General features: G+C 41.1%; 2 protein-coding genes across 2 annotated transcripts in view; one reads left to right on the top strand and one right to left on the bottom strand.

Moving 5' to 3' along the window:
* Positions 1-18741, top strand: part of ntm (neurotrimin) — a 376487-nt gene that overhangs the window by 76285 nt on the left and 281461 nt on the right. The gene's annotated exons all lie outside the window — the stretch shown is intronic.
* LOC133969797 (E3 SUMO-protein ligase ZBED1-like) lies at positions 2823-17593 on the bottom strand. The gene is made up of 4 exons (XM_062406495.1): positions 17057-17593; positions 4717-5455; positions 3667-4286; positions 2823-3530 (listed from the first exon to the last, which is right to left on the bottom strand). The coding sequence occupies exons 1-4, from the start codon at positions 17591-17593 to the stop codon at positions 3129-3131; spliced, it is 2298 nt and encodes a 765-aa protein (XP_062262479.1). The 3' UTR covers positions 2823-3128.

Raw genomic sequence — 18741 nt, 5'->3', positions numbered from 1 at the left:
TAATGTGACTACTTTCTGCCAGAGATGCAAGCTAAGGTTACAGTCCATTTACAACTAGTTTACATTTCTAGACCTGTTGTAAAGCATTATGTATATTTTAGACATAACTTTTTTCATTGCTCTAACACTAAAACTTTATGATGTCAAACCTAGCATGAAATTAACTAGTAACAACCATGCCCAATAAGAAGACATGAATCTGACAATAAAGATTGTGAGGTCGGTTTGAGGAACTATTCCCGGGAGGAGACTTTTCTATCTGTTGATGTCAAAGGGGTTGGCGGTGAGCAGAGTATAATATAACTTGTGGGCTGATTTGAACCTAACACAGTATACTTTGAGAAATCCAGACTATAAAGATGACACTTTCTCTGTGTTTTTCTGTAGATTATCTAGTATTGCTTTTATACTGTGTCGATATAGAGTGTGGAGTAATATTTAGGTCTGGGGAAATCGTTCAAGGATGAAAATGTTCCATTATGTGTCCGTTTAGACAACTTAGGCAACTTATTCCATATTTAAAACACTGGCATTATGTTAAACTGGTTGAGCTTAGGCTTTTGAAGATTAAATACCTGCTATAAATTGACCTTGCCTTATGGAAGCATTAGCTGCAATTAAGCCAGGGAGTTCTCTGAGCGGATTTACATGTGACTGTGATTACAAGGCTCATTAGCAGAGGTTTGTCTGTTTGAGGCCGTCTTACTTGGTTGTTTTTTGCCTTGGGATTTATGGAAACAGATAAGCTCAATTCTTGTTCCTCAAGGGAAATATGATTTTGGACACTCAAATTTAACTCTTCTCAGACAATATCCCCCTTCCTAAACTTTTTGAAGGGGTAACTGTTGGAGATTACTACCTTCTTTATAATTTACTGCTGCTGAGAGTATCTGTGATTGTAAATTCATCTCTGGTTGAGTAGGTTTGATGTTTGCACCACAGTGCTGAGGAGCCATCATGTTGTTTGAAGCCGTTTATATAATTACAGCTTTCTGCCAGTAGTCAGTAGGTTTAGTTTGGTATTAGACTGATTGTGTTGTTGTTGACTTCCAGCTGCACCCATGAGGGGTTGCCCCAGTGGACCTACATGGACATATTTGATCTGGCATAGATTTTTACACCCTAGTGCAATCTGGGTTTGAAGGAGCCAGGGATCAAACTGCCAACCCAGTTAACAGCATCCAACTACCTGAGTTATTGGAATGATTGTTTATGGCCCCAGTAATTCACCTCTGATAGAGAGGATATGTTATGTTTTATGTCCCTCACTGAAGCTTTAAGTGGGGTTAATAACGAAAGGCTTACATACAAAAATTATAATGTGAAAGCAATGTTCTTTTGCAGATTTCTTGTATACACATGTTTAGTAATATAAGTATTAGTGTGGGTACCAGCGTAGAGTGACCTCTTTTGTATTCAAAGACTAATATGCGCTAGGTGTAAAAAAATATTAATGATATTGTATCGCTTTGTGCATAAAAGCCTTTATTGGGATGTTGAGCCAACACTCTGCCTTGCAACATTAAAAGCTTTTTATAACCTGGCAGTAAAGACAGTTGTTTTTATCATTTTTATCGACCAATATTGATATCACAGTATTACAGGTGACTGGCTCTGTATTTCACTGTGTTACAGCGCAGTTAGCCTTACGTACCAGCAGATATTACTTGGGGTTTTGAACATTATGTCAAGGACTTCATAGGAAATCATCCTCTAGACAAGTGTTTTGTAAATGTCAAAGGTGTGAATCTATGGGTGGGAGAATCATAACAAATTCTGATCATAATGTGGTTCACATTATCTCTGTCTATCAGACTAAACTCAACCAGAAAATAAATAATTAAAATAGATTAAAGTACAGACCAGCGGAAAGCCTCTTTTAAATGGTAAATAGGGATCGATCCAGGGCATCAAACATAAACCATGTGGGACTTAGGACATTGACAAATTATGAACACATGCAGTGATGGGCAGTGTTTTGAATATACTTGAATTGTGGTGACTTATTCCAAACTGTATGTAGTAAATAACTGTATCATACAAATTAGGAAACTTATGGCTCTCGCTTTTTTTACAGACACAAAAACGCACCCACTTACCCACTGTTGTAAACCACCGTCCTGGGCCTGTTTGTGTATGTCATGGTATCAGAAGGGAACACGGAAAGAGCCTGGAGAGAGCAAAAGAAGAAGCGACAAAGAAGAATCAAGTTTACTTTTCTGAAGTTCAGAAACGGAAATAGAGAATTAAGGCGAATGAATTGATTCTAAAAAGAAACGTCTCTGAATCTATTATTGGGCAGTGGTTTGCGTATTGCAAGGAAAATGTGGAAAAAAAAAATCGTATCTGCAAAAGACATTGCTCAATCACTCCCACAAAAGCAGCGCTGCCACAAATTTGTTATAGGATTTGATGTGCCACCTACTACTAAATTAAGGTGCCTGCAACTCTGCATGAGCTCATCTCTCCTTGAAGCACACTGAGGATTCCAATGGTCCCTCAAACATATGTCTGCGTTAAAACATTCTTGTTTTTATCTATCGGGGCCTTCTATAGGATCAACTTTAGACATGCGTGAAATAGGCCTGCACGATATGAGGAAAATCTGCGATGTGCGATACCATTGTTCAATATTGCGATGAGATATGACTTGCGATAAATAAACAAATATTGAAGTGTGCATATTAGCTATACAGTTCCTGTCTTTCTGCTATAATAGGTACACTGCTAACATAGACCCCAAACATTGAATAGCCTATGCCCACTGAATAAAGAAATGAAATAAATTATTTTATTTAACTTTTATTGAACAAAGTGCACAACATGAACACCCAACGAAGTTTAATTTCCCCTGCTCTATTTAAAATATTTTCTTCTAAACTGAACAAAACCATTGAACTCTTGAAATAAAAAAATATCTGGGGGAAAACAACTTAAATAATTAAATAAATATAAATTAAACATGGGCATGGCAATTTAAAATAACTAATGTCTCCCATTACAATCATCAAGGCCCTCGACTCCGCCCAACAAGGTGCAGAGATCTATAGTATGCGGGGGAAAATTGAAATAACTAAATCAAGATACAATCAGGAAAAAAAAAATCTACCCTTATGGCAAGTTATTCTTTAGGGCAAGTTCTTGGCCAAGAAAACCAGCATGTTGACTTTGCTGGGTTTCAAACATGCACGTTGACATGTTACCACATTCCCTGATGTGCTGAATAGCCTCTCAGAGGGTGAACTAGTGGCAGCTATACAAAGATACCTCCGAGCTAGTTTGCTCAGCTTTGAGTATGTGACCTGGTGGAGTTTCCACCAAGCCAAAGGGTCTGCCTCACTGTCAATGGTGGGGGACAGCAAGTAGCTGTTAAGTTCAGCTTCAAGAGCTTGCTCCAGCTGCATGGAAGATGCGGTGGGAGTGGTGGGGCCTGGACTTGTTTTGAGCAAACTGCCCAATGATCGCTTTGCCTTCTTGTTGCTGGGTGGATCCATGCTTTGGGCCTCAGTGTTGTCAGAAGGTGTTCCCTCCTAAAACAGAGAGACAATTAAGAATACATAGAAAAATACACATGTTCCATTCACATTCAGATAATGCACCATCTGATTACAGTATGTGACATCTTGTATCCCACCAATGCTCATGTCAAATGTATAACCCAATTACCTTCCGTGCTGTTTCTTTCATTTCTGACATCACCCTGGTCTTGATGTCTTGGACTCTTTCGCTGCTGATGTAGCTGACCTTGAACCTGGGGTCCATGAAGGATGCAGTGTCCAGAAGTTCTTGTGTTGCTGGGTCATCATACTTTGTATTCATGTAATCCAGGATTTTCACTTTAATGGTCTTGGTTAAATTGGTGTCATCTTCCTTTTCTGCAAGAACTGATGTATTCAAGAGATGAAGGACTGGTTTCACATATGAAACACTCACATAGCTTTCCCCGGAAAGAGCATCAGTAAATACTTGCAAAGGGTGTAATGCCAGGTTTACAGACTCCAGTACATCCAGGTCCTGCCAGGAGGGAACCAGATGCCGTGTTTTTCGGTCTGCCGAGAGGACATTAGATATGGCTTGCCGCTGCTCCAAGATCCTCTCCATCATATTTTGCCTCGAGCCCCACCTAGTTGGGCATTCTGTGATGAGTGAGTGCTCTGGGAGGTTGTGCTCCTGTTGTGCTTCTTTCAGTGCCATCTTCTGCTTCCAGCTGTGGGAGAAATGTCCCACCAATTTTTTACAAAGCCCAGCAGCACGGGCAATGCGGCTGTCATCTTTAACAGCATTTTCTGGAAAGACAGGAAAACACATGAAAAAAATATTAAAACCTACCAGTAATCATTGTAGCCTAACTGCAAAATCTAACAATTTTCTAATAATTACAAAGAAATAATTCAGAGACTGCATAATTAACTACAATTATTACAAAGTAATAATTCAGGGACTACATACTAGTTAACTACAGTAATTACAAAGTAATGATTCAGGGACTAGACAGACTACCATTATGTGGCATGTAGTAGTAGTTTAACTTGTAGGCATGAGCTCAAAATCAATAGGTTACAAAACAATAGACACAGAGGTTCTCAAAAAACAAAAAACAATATAAAATAATAACAATAAATAACAAAAACAATAATAAAACAATAATATTACAAAATAAGACGGCAATAGATAACAATAATGCCACGTAAAGCAAATGTATTAATTTACACTTACCGATGGCAAGATGCAGCCTGTGGCCAAAACACTGAAGTCTGACCCAGTGGTTGAGTTCGGTGGCCTTCACAACGTTTGACCCGTTGTCGGTGGTGATGCAAGCTAGCTGCTCTTCCCGCAAATTCCAGCTGGTCAAAGCCTCACGTAGTCCACACGCAATGTTTTCCCCAGTGTGTTCTCCGGGGAAGTAGGCTGTCTGTAGACATCGCGTTTTCAGTTCAAAGTCTTGATCCAGGAAGTGTACAGTGAGGCTGATGTAGGGCTCTGTCGTTTGACTGGACCAAAGATCTGTGGTACAGGCGTAGTGTTCAATTTGACCCAGTTCCGATTCCACTGTCTTCCTGCATGTGTCGTACATTTTTGGAATGGCGACTTGGGAAAAATAATTGCGTGATGGAATGCTGTATCTTCGGTCCAGTTTCCTTATCAGACTCACAAAACCATCTTTGGTCACTGTGTTTATAGGCATCATGTCCTTAGCCAAATAACGAGTTATGGCCTCTGTTATTTCTCCGTGGCGTTTGGAGGTTTTCTCGTAAGGAGTCACGCACGCAAAACTCTGAGAAATGGACTGTTGCAAGGTTTTAGATTTGCTGCTACTCAACGTTTTTGGTTTTGTGGTTTGGCTAGCTTTGAATTGTTCGTGTAGTTCTTTATGGTTGTGTTGCAGGTGGTGATGGAGGTTTGTTGTGTTTCCTCTGGAAGTTGCCACAGCTGTTCGGCATGTTTTACACAGTACCTAAATGTATCCAAAATAACTCAAAATTGCAGAAGTGCAGTTCTTTTTCACCACAAGGTCTTCGTCAACCACATTTTCCTCGCTATTCTCTCCTTTCTCCGCCATCGTGTTACATAGCCTCGCAGTCGCCACAAAATTAACACCAATTAATTTGAGGGTGGCTCCGGAACACATAGGACCCGGGGGAACATAGGACCCGGGGACGCTGCCGGCGCCGACGGCTAGCTGTTGCTTCATCTGATTGGCCAAATGGTGTGAATGCATGGCGCATGTATCCAGGGCTCCATCTGATAGGTCAAATGTTCGCATGCTGGGTGTGAATACATGGCGCGTGTAAATAAAATGATTTTTATTCATCGCGTTTCAGGCATCTTTTCCGATGTGTTAACCGCGCATGTTCATATCGCGATGACGATGAAAATACGATTTATCGGTCAGCCCTAGCGTGAAACGAGGGTGGAATTACAAATTCAATTTAACAAATCAGTATTAAATGAATTACAATATGGTAAATGTGTGGCCATGGCTACATGGCATGTTTCTCACCTCCGTTAACACACTTATGTGTAGATTGACGAATGATAAGACAATCAATCAGCAATAGTTTGCTATATCAGATATCTTATTACTGGTCTATATGATGATAAATAAACAACATGTGGGCTTCACATACACATTTGCTTAGGTGTCTATGCCTCTAGGGGAATGCAGCGATCTTTCCTGCCTCTTTCAGCACTTAACCAGCTCCTGGAAGTTTGCCCTCTTCCACTAATGGACCTTCCTGCTCGAATCCTTCCAGGTCACAGCCGGCTCAATTATGATCACCTGCTTTAAAGCATTCAGGGATTTGGGGCCACATCAGGCTTCAGTCATGTTGGTCCAATGGTGTCAGGGCCCTTCAGGTGCCTGCCCAAGACATCCAGTAACTGCCAGTCTATCTCAAACAGAAGAGCTGTTGACATTGTGGATTGTTGGAGCTGCTCCTCATAGAATGCCTCGTTGGTTGGCAGAGGAGCAAACCACTTGAGAAAGCTGACGCAACATTCTCTCTCTATGCCTTCGGCATCTAGTCACGCTGCCATTGTTAATGCCCTCTTTTTAAGGCCTCTGGACAGATGTTCAGTATTTGCTGCAAGGGTCCCTAGGTGTGGAGGGTTTAAGGACTGGAAAGCATATCACATGTTGCCTGGATACCAACTCCTTCCCACTGGCTAGAGATCAAACCACTAGGGTTCTTTACCACACACCACCACATACATGCTGTCTTTGCTTTGGGAATTTAATTTGTTATAGGTATCCAGTTACGAATAAAAAACATCTGGCCAGCTACCTACATAAGAAAAGTTGCCTATTTTAGCTTAACGTGGGACGTATTTAAACCTAATCTTTTTATTTGCACTGTTCTATAGTCTGGTTTCCTTAAAGCCTGGGACAGACATATTTTTTAGTAAAAGGATGTTTGGAGATGCAGTAAAAACAATGAAAGGATCATGAGTCAGAGCAGAAAGAATGAAAGACCCAGAAAACGTGGCATCACCATCACTCCCGTCTGGCACATCTACAGAGGAAACAGTTGGGGTACAGTCACTGCACTGTGCCTTGTTTCAGCCACAGTCTGCTATCTATTTCTATATTAATGCGGGTTTTCATTTGTATTACAATTGACAATGTGTCAGAAAGCCGATGTAGCACACACAGACAGTTTGGCTGCTGACTTGCATCGGTCATCGAGCAAATCAGTCAGCTGCAGTTGAAGTGTTGAGGAGTAGAGCAGGGATGATAAGTTTTGAGGGCTGGCGGCGTGTCTGGCGATTAGCCTGGCATCGGTTTGACTGCACCTTCATTCACTGACAAAATAATAACCAAGTTTTCTATCTTTTTTTTCTTCTTTTTCGCAAGCATTAATCCCACGCTGAAACACAACTACACTTTCCCCCCCTTTCCCTCACTTTTTAATGTCAAGGTTTGATGTCAGGGCTGATCGCATAGACACCTTTGTGCTGCCTGTGTTTATCAGTATGTTGCCTCCAGAATATAAAAGAAAGGTGCAGAGTGGCAAGAGACCAAAGAAGACTGGTGACTAGTACGTGTGTGTCACCTCAGGGCTGCAGGTAGTACGCACTGCAGGCAATTTACACAGGTTTCAGAGTCCCATAGTTAGTTGTCTTGTAGGTTAGGAAACGTATTTCAACGTACTCCTCTTGGTTATTAATTAACATGTCCATGTAATTGCCTATACACCTTAAGAGTGATCTGTGAATTACTCCTGTGAATCACTTGTAACGTTTTAAAAATTAATTTCTACTCCCCTAATAAGAAATGTGTAGAAACTCTTATGTTAAAAAGTCTGCATGTTGTGCAAGTGTAAGAATTACAACATCTATTAGTTTTTTGCCTCTGGGTGTTGCAGGCCTTAACGTCTGCCTGTACTGTTTATAGTTAGCACTCATTCACAGTTGAAGAGGAGGCCAGTCGCTGACAGCTCCACCTTGTGGAACATCTGTGGCCTGCTGAACGTCAGTAAAGCTATTTCCAGACATGAACTCCGGAAGATGTCCAGACAACGGGGTGCAGACATCCACATGTGAAAACTACAGCAGGGGATTCTCTGATAAAAGGTGTTCACAACAACTGAACTATCTCTGGAGCATTCAGGCGTGTGGTGGCGCAGCATGTAGGCTGCAGAGATCACGTGTTTTTGTTTACAGCACATCAACACCGGTGTCTGTCCTTTTCACTGAAAGTTCTGAGATCTTGTTGTCTTTCCAAGTTGTCATCTTTGTCAGTGTCATCCAGAGATATTTGTATTCTTTTATTTTTTTCAGGTTTGTATCCGTTAGGTGTTAGGAATTTCATTAACACACCCACTGGCTCACGGTGAATTCTCCAAATAATCTCCTGCTGTATTCTCACCTCGGCTCACTCGGACATCTCCCAGACTTATTTTCAGGAAGCTTGCAGGAAGCATGTCTGAAATTAGCTTATGTGAGTTTGCGAGTTTCAAGCCAGATTCTTTAGATGCATCTGTTAGAATTTGAACACTGATAGTTAGTAAATGTGTAACACTGACATCCTTCTGTATATATATATGTTAATATTTGCATACACATTCTGCCTTTTAATGAGTTCTCCATGGATTCTTGTTCCAAACCGTACTCTACTCTTTTCCTGTTTTAATTTCCTTCTGCTGCTTATGAGTTGGAATAACTTAGTGTCTGTGTATGAAGTTGTAGGAAACACTGCTGGCCCCCTACTGATAATTACAGTCAAACAAGCCAGCACCCCCAACTGTCAGCTCTCTTGGGGATTCTGCTCCTTGGCTAATGGAGACCAACTCCATCTTCCTCTTGAGGTGTGTCAAAACATCCATTATCTTAATGAAAGCCACTGGTAGAAACTCATCAAAAACACAACTTGAATGGTTTTAGAATGACACAAAAATAAACTGCTTCATATGATATCTCAAGCTACAACTTTTAGAATTTGCATTTCTCCTACAACGACTTTGTAAATCTTTTGAACACTCTAAACAAATTCAATAAAGGCCAAAATAGCATCACCATGACTTGTCAGAAACAGGATTTCTCATTAAGCCACTTATATAAAAGCAAATATGTGCATAATGTGACTCTAAGTTCCTATAATAATAATAATAATCATGTTGCACCGTCTGACCATACATATTCATGTACTCCATCACAATATCTCAAAAAACCCTTAATGGAATTTCTTCATTTGGTATTAATGTTCACTTGGATTCATTAGAATTTATAGTGTTTTCCATAATCACTGGCTCCTGGCCAAATTGTTGACAACTTATTGGGTTGAAGTCCAGGTGACTACTTATGACTGTATTACCAGAGCCTTGTTTGGGGCTGGCGTGTAGAGAGAAATATTTTCTTCACCAATTCGATCTTTGATTTGTATAATTTTTAATATAAGCCTTGTTGTGATCAAATCACACTTGCCCTGATTCTCTTTACCCCCCTCCTAGGGCGGACACACACACACACACACACACACACACACACACACACACACACACACACACACACACACGCACACACACACACACACACACACACACACACACACACACACACACAAAGACACACACACACACAAACACAGCAAGCAGAGTGGAGCAAGTGCGATGGACACAGTGAACCAGCTGAGTTGACATTAACTCAATTTGATGACAAGTACTTTACCGAACCACCTGTTAAACAAATATGGAGTGTTAGAGCCCGTCATGTTTTACACCACCACAGAGCGCTGCTTAAGCTAATACCAAGTTGTTATGGAGAAGCTCAAACTAAAACTGTCTATCTGCGGTCCAAGGGATGATGTTAGTGGTACCTGCACACAGGGAATCACAGCAGCTGCAGAGGGCAGATACAGACTCATGCCCTTTCTTCAGTCTCTCTTAACTCTTAACATTTAAAAAAAAAATGTATTTAAGTAAATGGTCTGTATAGTACATTTCTAGTCTTGATGACAACTCAAAGTGTTTTACAGTAAGGTTTTTGCCATTCACACACACATTCATAGAGTTCATCTATGTGCATCACTTTGGGATCGAACCCCTGATCTTTTGGTAAAAAAAAAGTATTATTACTCTAATACTTTAATAATAATAGTATATCATATAATTATTAAAACATGCTAGTTTAAAGTTATTTAGGTAGTTGCAGAAAGCTGTGTGTGTGTGGGGGGGGATATCTGCCTTTGAGGTCAAAGGTGAATCTTACTGTAACATTGTGAACTTTTAAACAAGTGAAAACAGTAAAGGGAACGAGGCTGTAACGCAAGGTTCCTTTGGCTACTTCAGTCCTTAGAGATGAAAGGGAAAGTAGATGAAAGAGTGGAGTAGGCAGGAGTTCAGATTCAAGAGAAAATATACATTTCTTTTTTCTTAATTTAATTGCCAGCTCTCCATCAGGTTTTTGACTCAGATTCTTACATGATAAGAAGCTGTTTAGCCTTACAATGATGTTATAGTTTAAATGCTGTGCTTTTCAGTGATATTCTTTTTCAAAGGTTATCAAACTCAAGGCTGTATCTAACTCATGGAAACGTTGTAGATGCTTTCATCTGCCATCACTGTTACTGTATAGACAGCACAACAAAGGCTGATTTCAAAGTGCTGTCAGTGTCACCACCCTGACCCTCTATTCTTCACTAATAGCTCACACAAATTCAGTTCCATTCAGGCATACAAATTAAAATGCAACCTTCTAATGCAGCAGATGTTACCGGCTACATACTTTGCAGATGTCCCTCTATCTTTCAAAATTATTGGGCCTTTTCTGAAAACACATTCTGGAACAGAAGCATTGAAGCTGTTCTTTATCTTCAGCAGTGCTGTGCCTGGACCTCATTAAATATCCTGCCCACTCCACCCACATGCTTTTCATGTGCCCACCATGTTCAAAGCAGGCTTGATCCAGGCAGTGGTATATCCTTGAAAATGACATTCATGGCACTAATAATGGTGGCAATTCACTAGACTGACAAGACTGATGTGATCTTTCATATATTTTAACGTTGGCCCAATGCATGCATATCAAGGCTGCTTTAAATCATTCATGCAAGCTTAATCATGATTAATACCTGCATCTGTAGCAGTGTTAAGGAGGCGTTAAAGCCTCTGAAGGTGTAAAAGCCTCCTGAATATGTAATGTTAATGTAAAGTTTAGAAAATATATAACACATTTGCATTATTACTGCTTTTTTTTCAAATCAGAATTAAGATTTTTCACACCTTTTAGTGAATGTAGCTAAGCTACAGAGAGATTTTACCGGATCTCACAACTTTCTCAGTTTTGGCAGCCTTTTTTTGTTAGGTACACCATGGTATTAAATAATAACATTGCATGCTGATGAGCAGTTCTCTTGATTTGCATAACCTAGTTTTGCAATGTGTGTGCAAGACTGATTGTATCTTGAGACTATATCCAATGTTTGCAAAATATTTTAATCTGAAGATTAGGTTTCTCTGCCAGGAGCAGTGGCTGACAATATAAGTAATCCTCTATTATATCATCCTAAAAGAGCACATGACAAAAAGTATGTCAAATAAAAGCAACACATTAAAAGAGAATTTCTGATTTCACACTTCCTGGTCGACTGGCCACATCGCCCACTATAGATCCACAGCGTAGCATTTCCCTTTTAGCAGGTCTGGTTAGGTTTGGGTGTTACATGGATGCATATTTTCACAGGTTCTGTGATGCAGTCTGGCGCACAATTTTTTTCTGGTGAGTGTAGGTATAAAACAAAAGCTGAGCTCTGTAGACTGCTTCATCTTTGGAACACACACTGCTGATGAAGGTGCAGGCAGGGTGATACAGTGAGGGAGAGAAGAAGAGAAAACAAGATTTGCCCACACAAGTGAAACCATGTGAAATGTTAGCAGTTCCAATGTCAGAAAATTATCACACATTAACCATCAATTTCCAAAGGGTTGCTTGAGAAAAAAACGCTGCATCCTTTTTCAGAGTGCTCCATCTTTATTGAACTTTTTTTAAATGAGCCAATGTCATCTGGTAACCAGTCAGATGAGGTTAAGCCTTTCATCCTGATAACCGATGGAATGGAAGATAAGCTTGTTGTCTAATGTGTCATGATGAGTCAGAGACAATCACAGCAACCCACAGAGAAGTTTATATCCAGATCTGCTGGAAACTGCATGTTACTGGTGATTGCAGTGTTTCTATTACTTGTCTTACACTTGTTGTTATCAGTGTGAACCCTAACCCGACATAACACAACACAACAGACTGATTGAGTGGTAAGAAACTCATCTACGGAAACTAGATGGAAATATTTAGAATCAGACTATGGACTCATGCCTTTGCTTTGCCTCTTCCCTGACTTTTCATCATCCCCATTCAAAGGATGTCAGAGCAGCTCAGCAAGCTAAACTGGATTCAAAGATCTCTGCTGTGCCATGACTGAAGCTTACCACTTTGTCTGTTGTGTAGTTTGTCACCTTTTTCTCTCAACTTTAATTATTTATAAACACCAAAGCTATCTCCATATTGATGTTCATTAACTAGTTACTTCAAATGATAAATGGCTGACTTTCTCCACCTACTTGAATTTAAAGAGGAAAACAGCAAGACAACTACTTTCTTTTATTTGAGGGGCGGAGGGGTTGCTGCAGCAGACCTCTGCTCTTGGTCTAGGACTCCACTTGCCCCCTGTTGGTGACATTGGCTTGATGGTAGTCTTAATTGTTTTAAGTCATTATGACTTGTGTCTCTGGATGATATTCTGTGTTGCTTCTCCACATAATGGGAGAAGCATGGAACAGTTGTGAATGACTTCCTTCAGTTTTGACTGAAAAGGAAATGGAACAAAAGGTGTATTCAGCTGAGATCAAATTTTTCATTTGATATGACAGAATTATGGGAGACCTTTAAAAAAAGAAAACATATACAATGTTTTATATTTATTTTAAAAGTCAGAAAAAACTGTTTTATGTAAACACAGCAGACATATTCTATTCCTAATTTCTTCTTTCTATTCACTTGACTATTTAGGTCATAAATGAGTAAAGTTAGGCTTGTTTAATACTCCAAGATAGATGATAACCCTAACATCGTAAAACTGCCCCAGGCACATTCAATTGTGTGTGTGTGCGTGCGTGCGTGCGTGCGTGCGTGCGTGCGTGCGTGCGTGCGTGTGTGTGTTTCAGAATGCCATTCCTGTTATACTTCACGGAACCCAGTTTTCTGAGAAACTACTTGCATATGTATCTGCAACTCAAAATTGTGTTGCACCAAATCATACAAGTCAGTGCTTCTGTAGCTACCAAGTTAATCTATAAAATAGCTTCATGTCAAAAAGCCTCAGTCTCTCTAATGCCCTGGAACATGTGTACTACAGACTGTCTTGCTTTTCATTTAGTTGCACATCATCAGGTTAGAGCAGCCACACTGCATGCATGCCTCCCAGTGTGAACAACAAATGTCCGTGAGAAACAATAAATAGGCGGCACAGTCGTTACACACTGGACACACACCTAGCATTGCCTGGGTATATCGTTTAAACCACTGTGGTTTGGTCTGACCCTGTTTTCACTTAAAGTTGCAATGTGTATAATTTAGTGACATAATGCACGTGGCAGCTGAATACCTCTAACCTCATCCTCCCCTTCTAAACGTGAAGGAGAACCTGTGGTAACCTTCAGTTGTCATAAAAACTCAATTGGTGTTTCGTTTCAATATAAAGGGCACATTCTAGGTTAAAGAAAACAACAATTTGTATTATTTAGATGAAACACACTCGTAACAAAATCACTAGGATTATTTTATATAAAATTTCGGTAGATCCCTTTCCCCTAAATTTTACACACTGGACCTTTAATCTGAAAGTATTCAGAAACATACAAAAAAGTCATTTTAACTTTGCACTTTAACTTGTTCTACCATTTATCATGGAAATGTATGCATAAGACATGAACAAAGCTTTCATCCTGAATTTCCTACCAGACCAAGCCTCATGGTGCCCAGCGGGTGAAACAGTGTAGAGGCTAGGGGAGGTATAGAACCCTTCAACATCCTTCTTACCTTTAAACAGTGGAGTTTCAGAATGAATAAGGTCGATATTTCCTTCATACATACAGTAAATGCTCAGCAATGTATATGAGACACCGTTCATATTTCCTCTGGGTGAGTTCCACACACATCGCACCAAAGGCATCATGACTGGAGAAAAAAAAAAGGGGACACGCACGATTACTCCCAAAACACGTTGTCATGTGATCACACGCAGACATTGAAATGGCATCCATGTGGTGGCAATATCAGTCCAGGTAATGTGTCATTATAAGGAACAGCCCTCCAGGTATTCTCAACATTTATTAGAGAAGGGGAAATGGGAAGGAAAAACACTTTCCTCCCCAGCCACCACCATCAGTCTTCTTTAACAAAGTATATTACTCAGATTGAACAATCCATCATCACATCCCTACTCTGTCCTCATGAAGTAAATTAATATGTGCCTTTCCTTATTCTGAAGGTGACTTTCTTTCACCACATTTTTTGCTTCTGTTGTTCCTGCTCTGCTGCAGCGAATCTGTCACAGCATTTCACAAATTGACTGTTGTTTACATGGAAGTGATGGGGCAGGGTATATGGATGAGTATTTGTCTATTTGCCAGTTACTCTGACACAGTCTATTCACGAAACCTATTGATCCAATTGGACACAACCTGAGTAAATTATGTGCTTTTTTGTTGGAGACTTTGTGACATTATGCATAATTCTGTCATAATTCTGTCAATAATAACTGGGCTGCTGTGGAGAACCGCTAACCTGTTCTCACTAAAGACAAACAGAGAAAAGGATGGACTGGATGTCCTGCTGTATGTGGTTTCATCAATTTGTATCTTTCCTTCATAAGACTGACATGGGAAAGGTGTTTGTACTGATTAGTTCATCATACCTGGTTTGTACTCGACAGCTTTTAAATCAATAGATCAACACAAATTGAACGGACACACACCAACATACTCAACTCAGACACACACTGGTGTCGGTACATTGTGTTACTTTTCTTTGTGCAGATTTCAAGATATCACTATTTCTACTATATAATATAGCTTACAGTGAATAGTATTCATATGAAGTACTTTTTACCCTAAAATACATCCTATAACAATAATTGATATTTGTGTGTGTGTATTTTAATACTTACTTGATGTTTAATTATTTTTAGTAATAATTTGAGCTCCACACACAAGAGTCAATTCACATCGATAGTTTTAGGATGGAAGGAGAATGGATTTAAATATAGGGAAATACATGTATAATTATCTGCTTTGCCCATCATTATTAATCATTGAAATTCTGTTGAACTTTAATTGCTGCTATAGCAGCTGATAGTGGAGACCACGCTGGCATGAGCACAATAAAAGCCTGGATATTCTAGCCAACATGGGCCGATTATTATAGAAGCCGCTGTCATGAACAGTATGTCTGTGTTGTTGTGACTACTGACACACAGTTACTGTTGCTGCGTTCTATCAGGGTGTTTGTGCAGCATTACCTGCGGCTCTGGCTTTCTCTGGGAGATGCAGAGGATAACAGAGCATGTGTTTGTGTGCAGAGAACACCACTGTGTACAACTTTGTTTGTAAGAGGTAATCTAAGGCAACCTCAGATAGGCTACAGTAAGACAAACTGCCTGGCTTCCTTCTTTACTTTTCCAATGTGTATTCTTTCTTTTTTGTGTACAATTTGATCTACACTTAAAAAATCTGTGGATTTAAATTAGATTTTTTTTCTTTGGCTGTGAAATGTATCATAGAGTTGACTGTTCTGAACAATACAGTCGTAAACCACTCACCTGCTGTACGAGCCACTAAGCAACCTGCATTCGTGGGTGACTAAATATTAATGTTGGTATGACATGTCACTTATGTTCTGAAGGCTGCTGTGGTGGATGTGGCTGAGGGGGTAGATAGGTCGTCCTCCAACCTGAAGGTCGGCAGCTCGATCCCGAATGTGACCCATCTGCATGCCAAGGTGCCCCTTGGGCAAGATGCTGAACCCCAAATGGTCCCCATAGAATAACAAAGTGCTGCGAATAGATGCACTGTATGAATGTGTGTCTGAATGGGTGAATGTAAAACTGTACTGTTAAGCGCTTTGAGTGGTCATCAAGACTAGAAAAGCGCTATATAAATACAAAACCATTAAAGCTTTTCAAATTTATACAACAGTTAAAGTATATATTGTTTTGTTTGTTTGCTCATATTTAAATATATTCTGCTTTATATTCTGCAAGTCGCTAATGGTACCGGAACCGGTTAGATAAGCCCTCAAGATTTTCCCAGCTTCCGGTTGAAGTTTTTTTACATTGGGTTTTCACAACAAATCAAGAAGTATTTCAGTTGGACACTAGTCAAACCTAGTAATCACTCTGTAGGCTAACATTAAGTTCCCCTACACTTCATGGAAATCTGCTCCGCAAGTCAATGCCTTTTTCCTCTAATCGTGCATCTGCTGTGCACCCTTTTCTTCTCAAACCATCAACTACAGTTGCATATTCTGGATGGATTGTATATATCTGTTATAGATATATATATATAGAGAGAGAGACTTTTAAGTTAACTTTTATTTTATATTAAATCATTTCATGAAATAAACGTCATAAATAACACTTTGATCATATCACATTTTACACAAGAAAACTACATGTCACACACCCACACAGAATTAAAAAATTAATGATCAGTGAACCTTCCTCCTCTATTGAACGTAACACCTGTCTGATCCCCCCGATATCTAAAAGCTTCCAGGTTACTGGTCAGGCTCTAGGAGTGTTCTATTTTCACTTGAGTTGCTACCAAGCCTTTAAAACACTTCACCACATCTGTCCAGCCTACCCCAAACATCTGGTTCTTCCTGCTCTTCCAGGTGGCCAGTTTAGCCATCCCATACAGGAAGTTAACCAGGACGATCGTTTCTCTGTTTATTTTTTTTTGTATTTAGGCCCAAAAACAAACAAAGGGAGAGAAAAATTCTCCCCCAGCACCTCCACCCAATGCTGCAGTTGTCTAAATAAAACCTCTAGTCGAGGACAAGTAACCACTAGGTGCTCTAGAGTCTCCCTGTCACCACCGAAACCACATCCCTCCTCAGCGCTCGGGTCCAGGTGGGCTTTGTGTCTGTTTGTAGCTAAAGCTCCATGGATAATCCTCCACTGGAGGTCACCCAGCCGTTTTTCAACAGGAGGTTTATACAGGACCCTCCACCTGCCTTCAGGGGTGTAGCCTGCAGACAATTCCTCAGTCCGCCTCATATCCTTGACTCCAGCCAGAGAGCGATGGTTCAGCACCTTCACACAGCTGACATAAAGCTGCTTCTTCCCAGAAGAGCTGAAACCGCCAAGCATCGGTGTTCTGAAGGAAATAAGCAGTCCACTCTCCTCTCGCCACCCGTCAGCAGCAGGGCTGACAATCAGAGAGGGAAAAAGGTACTCACAGTCATTATCCCATTGGTCAGCTAGAGTACGGTTTCCAGCAAACGCTCTCAGCGGCACAGACAGGGAATGCAACACTTCCTCCGCAATCCTCTCCAGCACTCTGGAGGACCTTATGTTGGTGACGTCACAGAGTGTTTCCATGGATGTCTTTGTGAGGTGGCCCAGTTAGATGAGGCCCGCCTCAATAAATGTATTCCTTAATGTTGTAAAGGAAAAAGGGTCCGTTCTCAGGAAATCATAGTAAAACAGCGGCTCCTCAAACAGCCATATCCCTGGTCTGGGGTCAGGAGTCCGCTTGACCTCCAGCGTCTGCCAGGCGTTCATCACCAAGCTGTAAAACGGAGTCAGCCCAGTCAGGTCAGCTTCAGTTCTTGTTAACAGAAATAACTGTTTGTCCAGCCCTAGTCGGCCAGCTTGCCTGAGTAGCAGATAAGCAGGAGCCAACCAGCAGAGACCACAGCCGTACAGTAACTTCTACGCTGTCTGAAGGCCGAAGTTCGGGATACCTCTGCCACAGGGCCTACAGGGACTTTGCCCTCAGCCAGTGCTGCCCAGACCAGAAGAAAGTCACCAGGCGATGCTTTACATCCTTAACCAGACCTGGAGGTGGCACCAACACAAAAAGTCTGTGCCAAAGAGACAAGGCGACCAAGTTATTCACTATCAGAACTCTCCCCCTGTAGCACAGATAAGGTAGCAACCATTTCCATTTAGACAACTTTTTTTCAACCTTTTCCAGCACCCCCTCCCAGTTCTGCTTCTGGAAGCCCTCACTTCCTAGATGGACCCCCAGAACCTTTAATCCATTCCTTCCCCACCGGAGATTTGCAGGAAGATCAGGCTCAGTCCCCGGGCTCCACTGCCCCATTAAAAATCCCTCTTTCTTCTCCCAGTTGACTCTGGCTGAAGAGGCTCTCCCATAGCAGACCAGACTTTCGTGAAGTTGCTGGACATCATGCTGGTCATGAATAAAAACATTTACGTTGTCAGCATGTGCCGAGACGACCACAGGAGGGTTGTGAGCCAGCCCCGGCAGAGAGAGACCCCTCAGCCTGCTCCTCAACCTGCACAGAAGGGGCTCGATGAAGATGCTGTAGAGTTGTCCTGAGACGGGACAGCCCTGCCTGATGCCTCTCATGGCGGGCACAGGACAGCTCAGCCCTCCCCCCACCTTCACCATGCAACTAGCCCCACTGCCACTGGGAACCGGGCCGCTAACCCCCGCATCTACGACCATAGGGCCACCGTGTACTGGGCCACTCACACCCGCACCCCGGACTGCCGAGCCA

The sequence above is a fragment of the Platichthys flesus genome, chromosome 15 (genome assembly GCF_949316205.1).
Source record: "Platichthys flesus chromosome 15, fPlaFle2.1, whole genome shotgun sequence".
Classification (NCBI taxonomy): Eukaryota; Metazoa; Chordata; class Actinopteri; order Pleuronectiformes; family Pleuronectidae; genus Platichthys; species Platichthys flesus.
The sequence above is the reverse complement of the archived record's forward strand: the minus strand, read 5'-3'. Positions and strand labels throughout refer to the sequence as shown.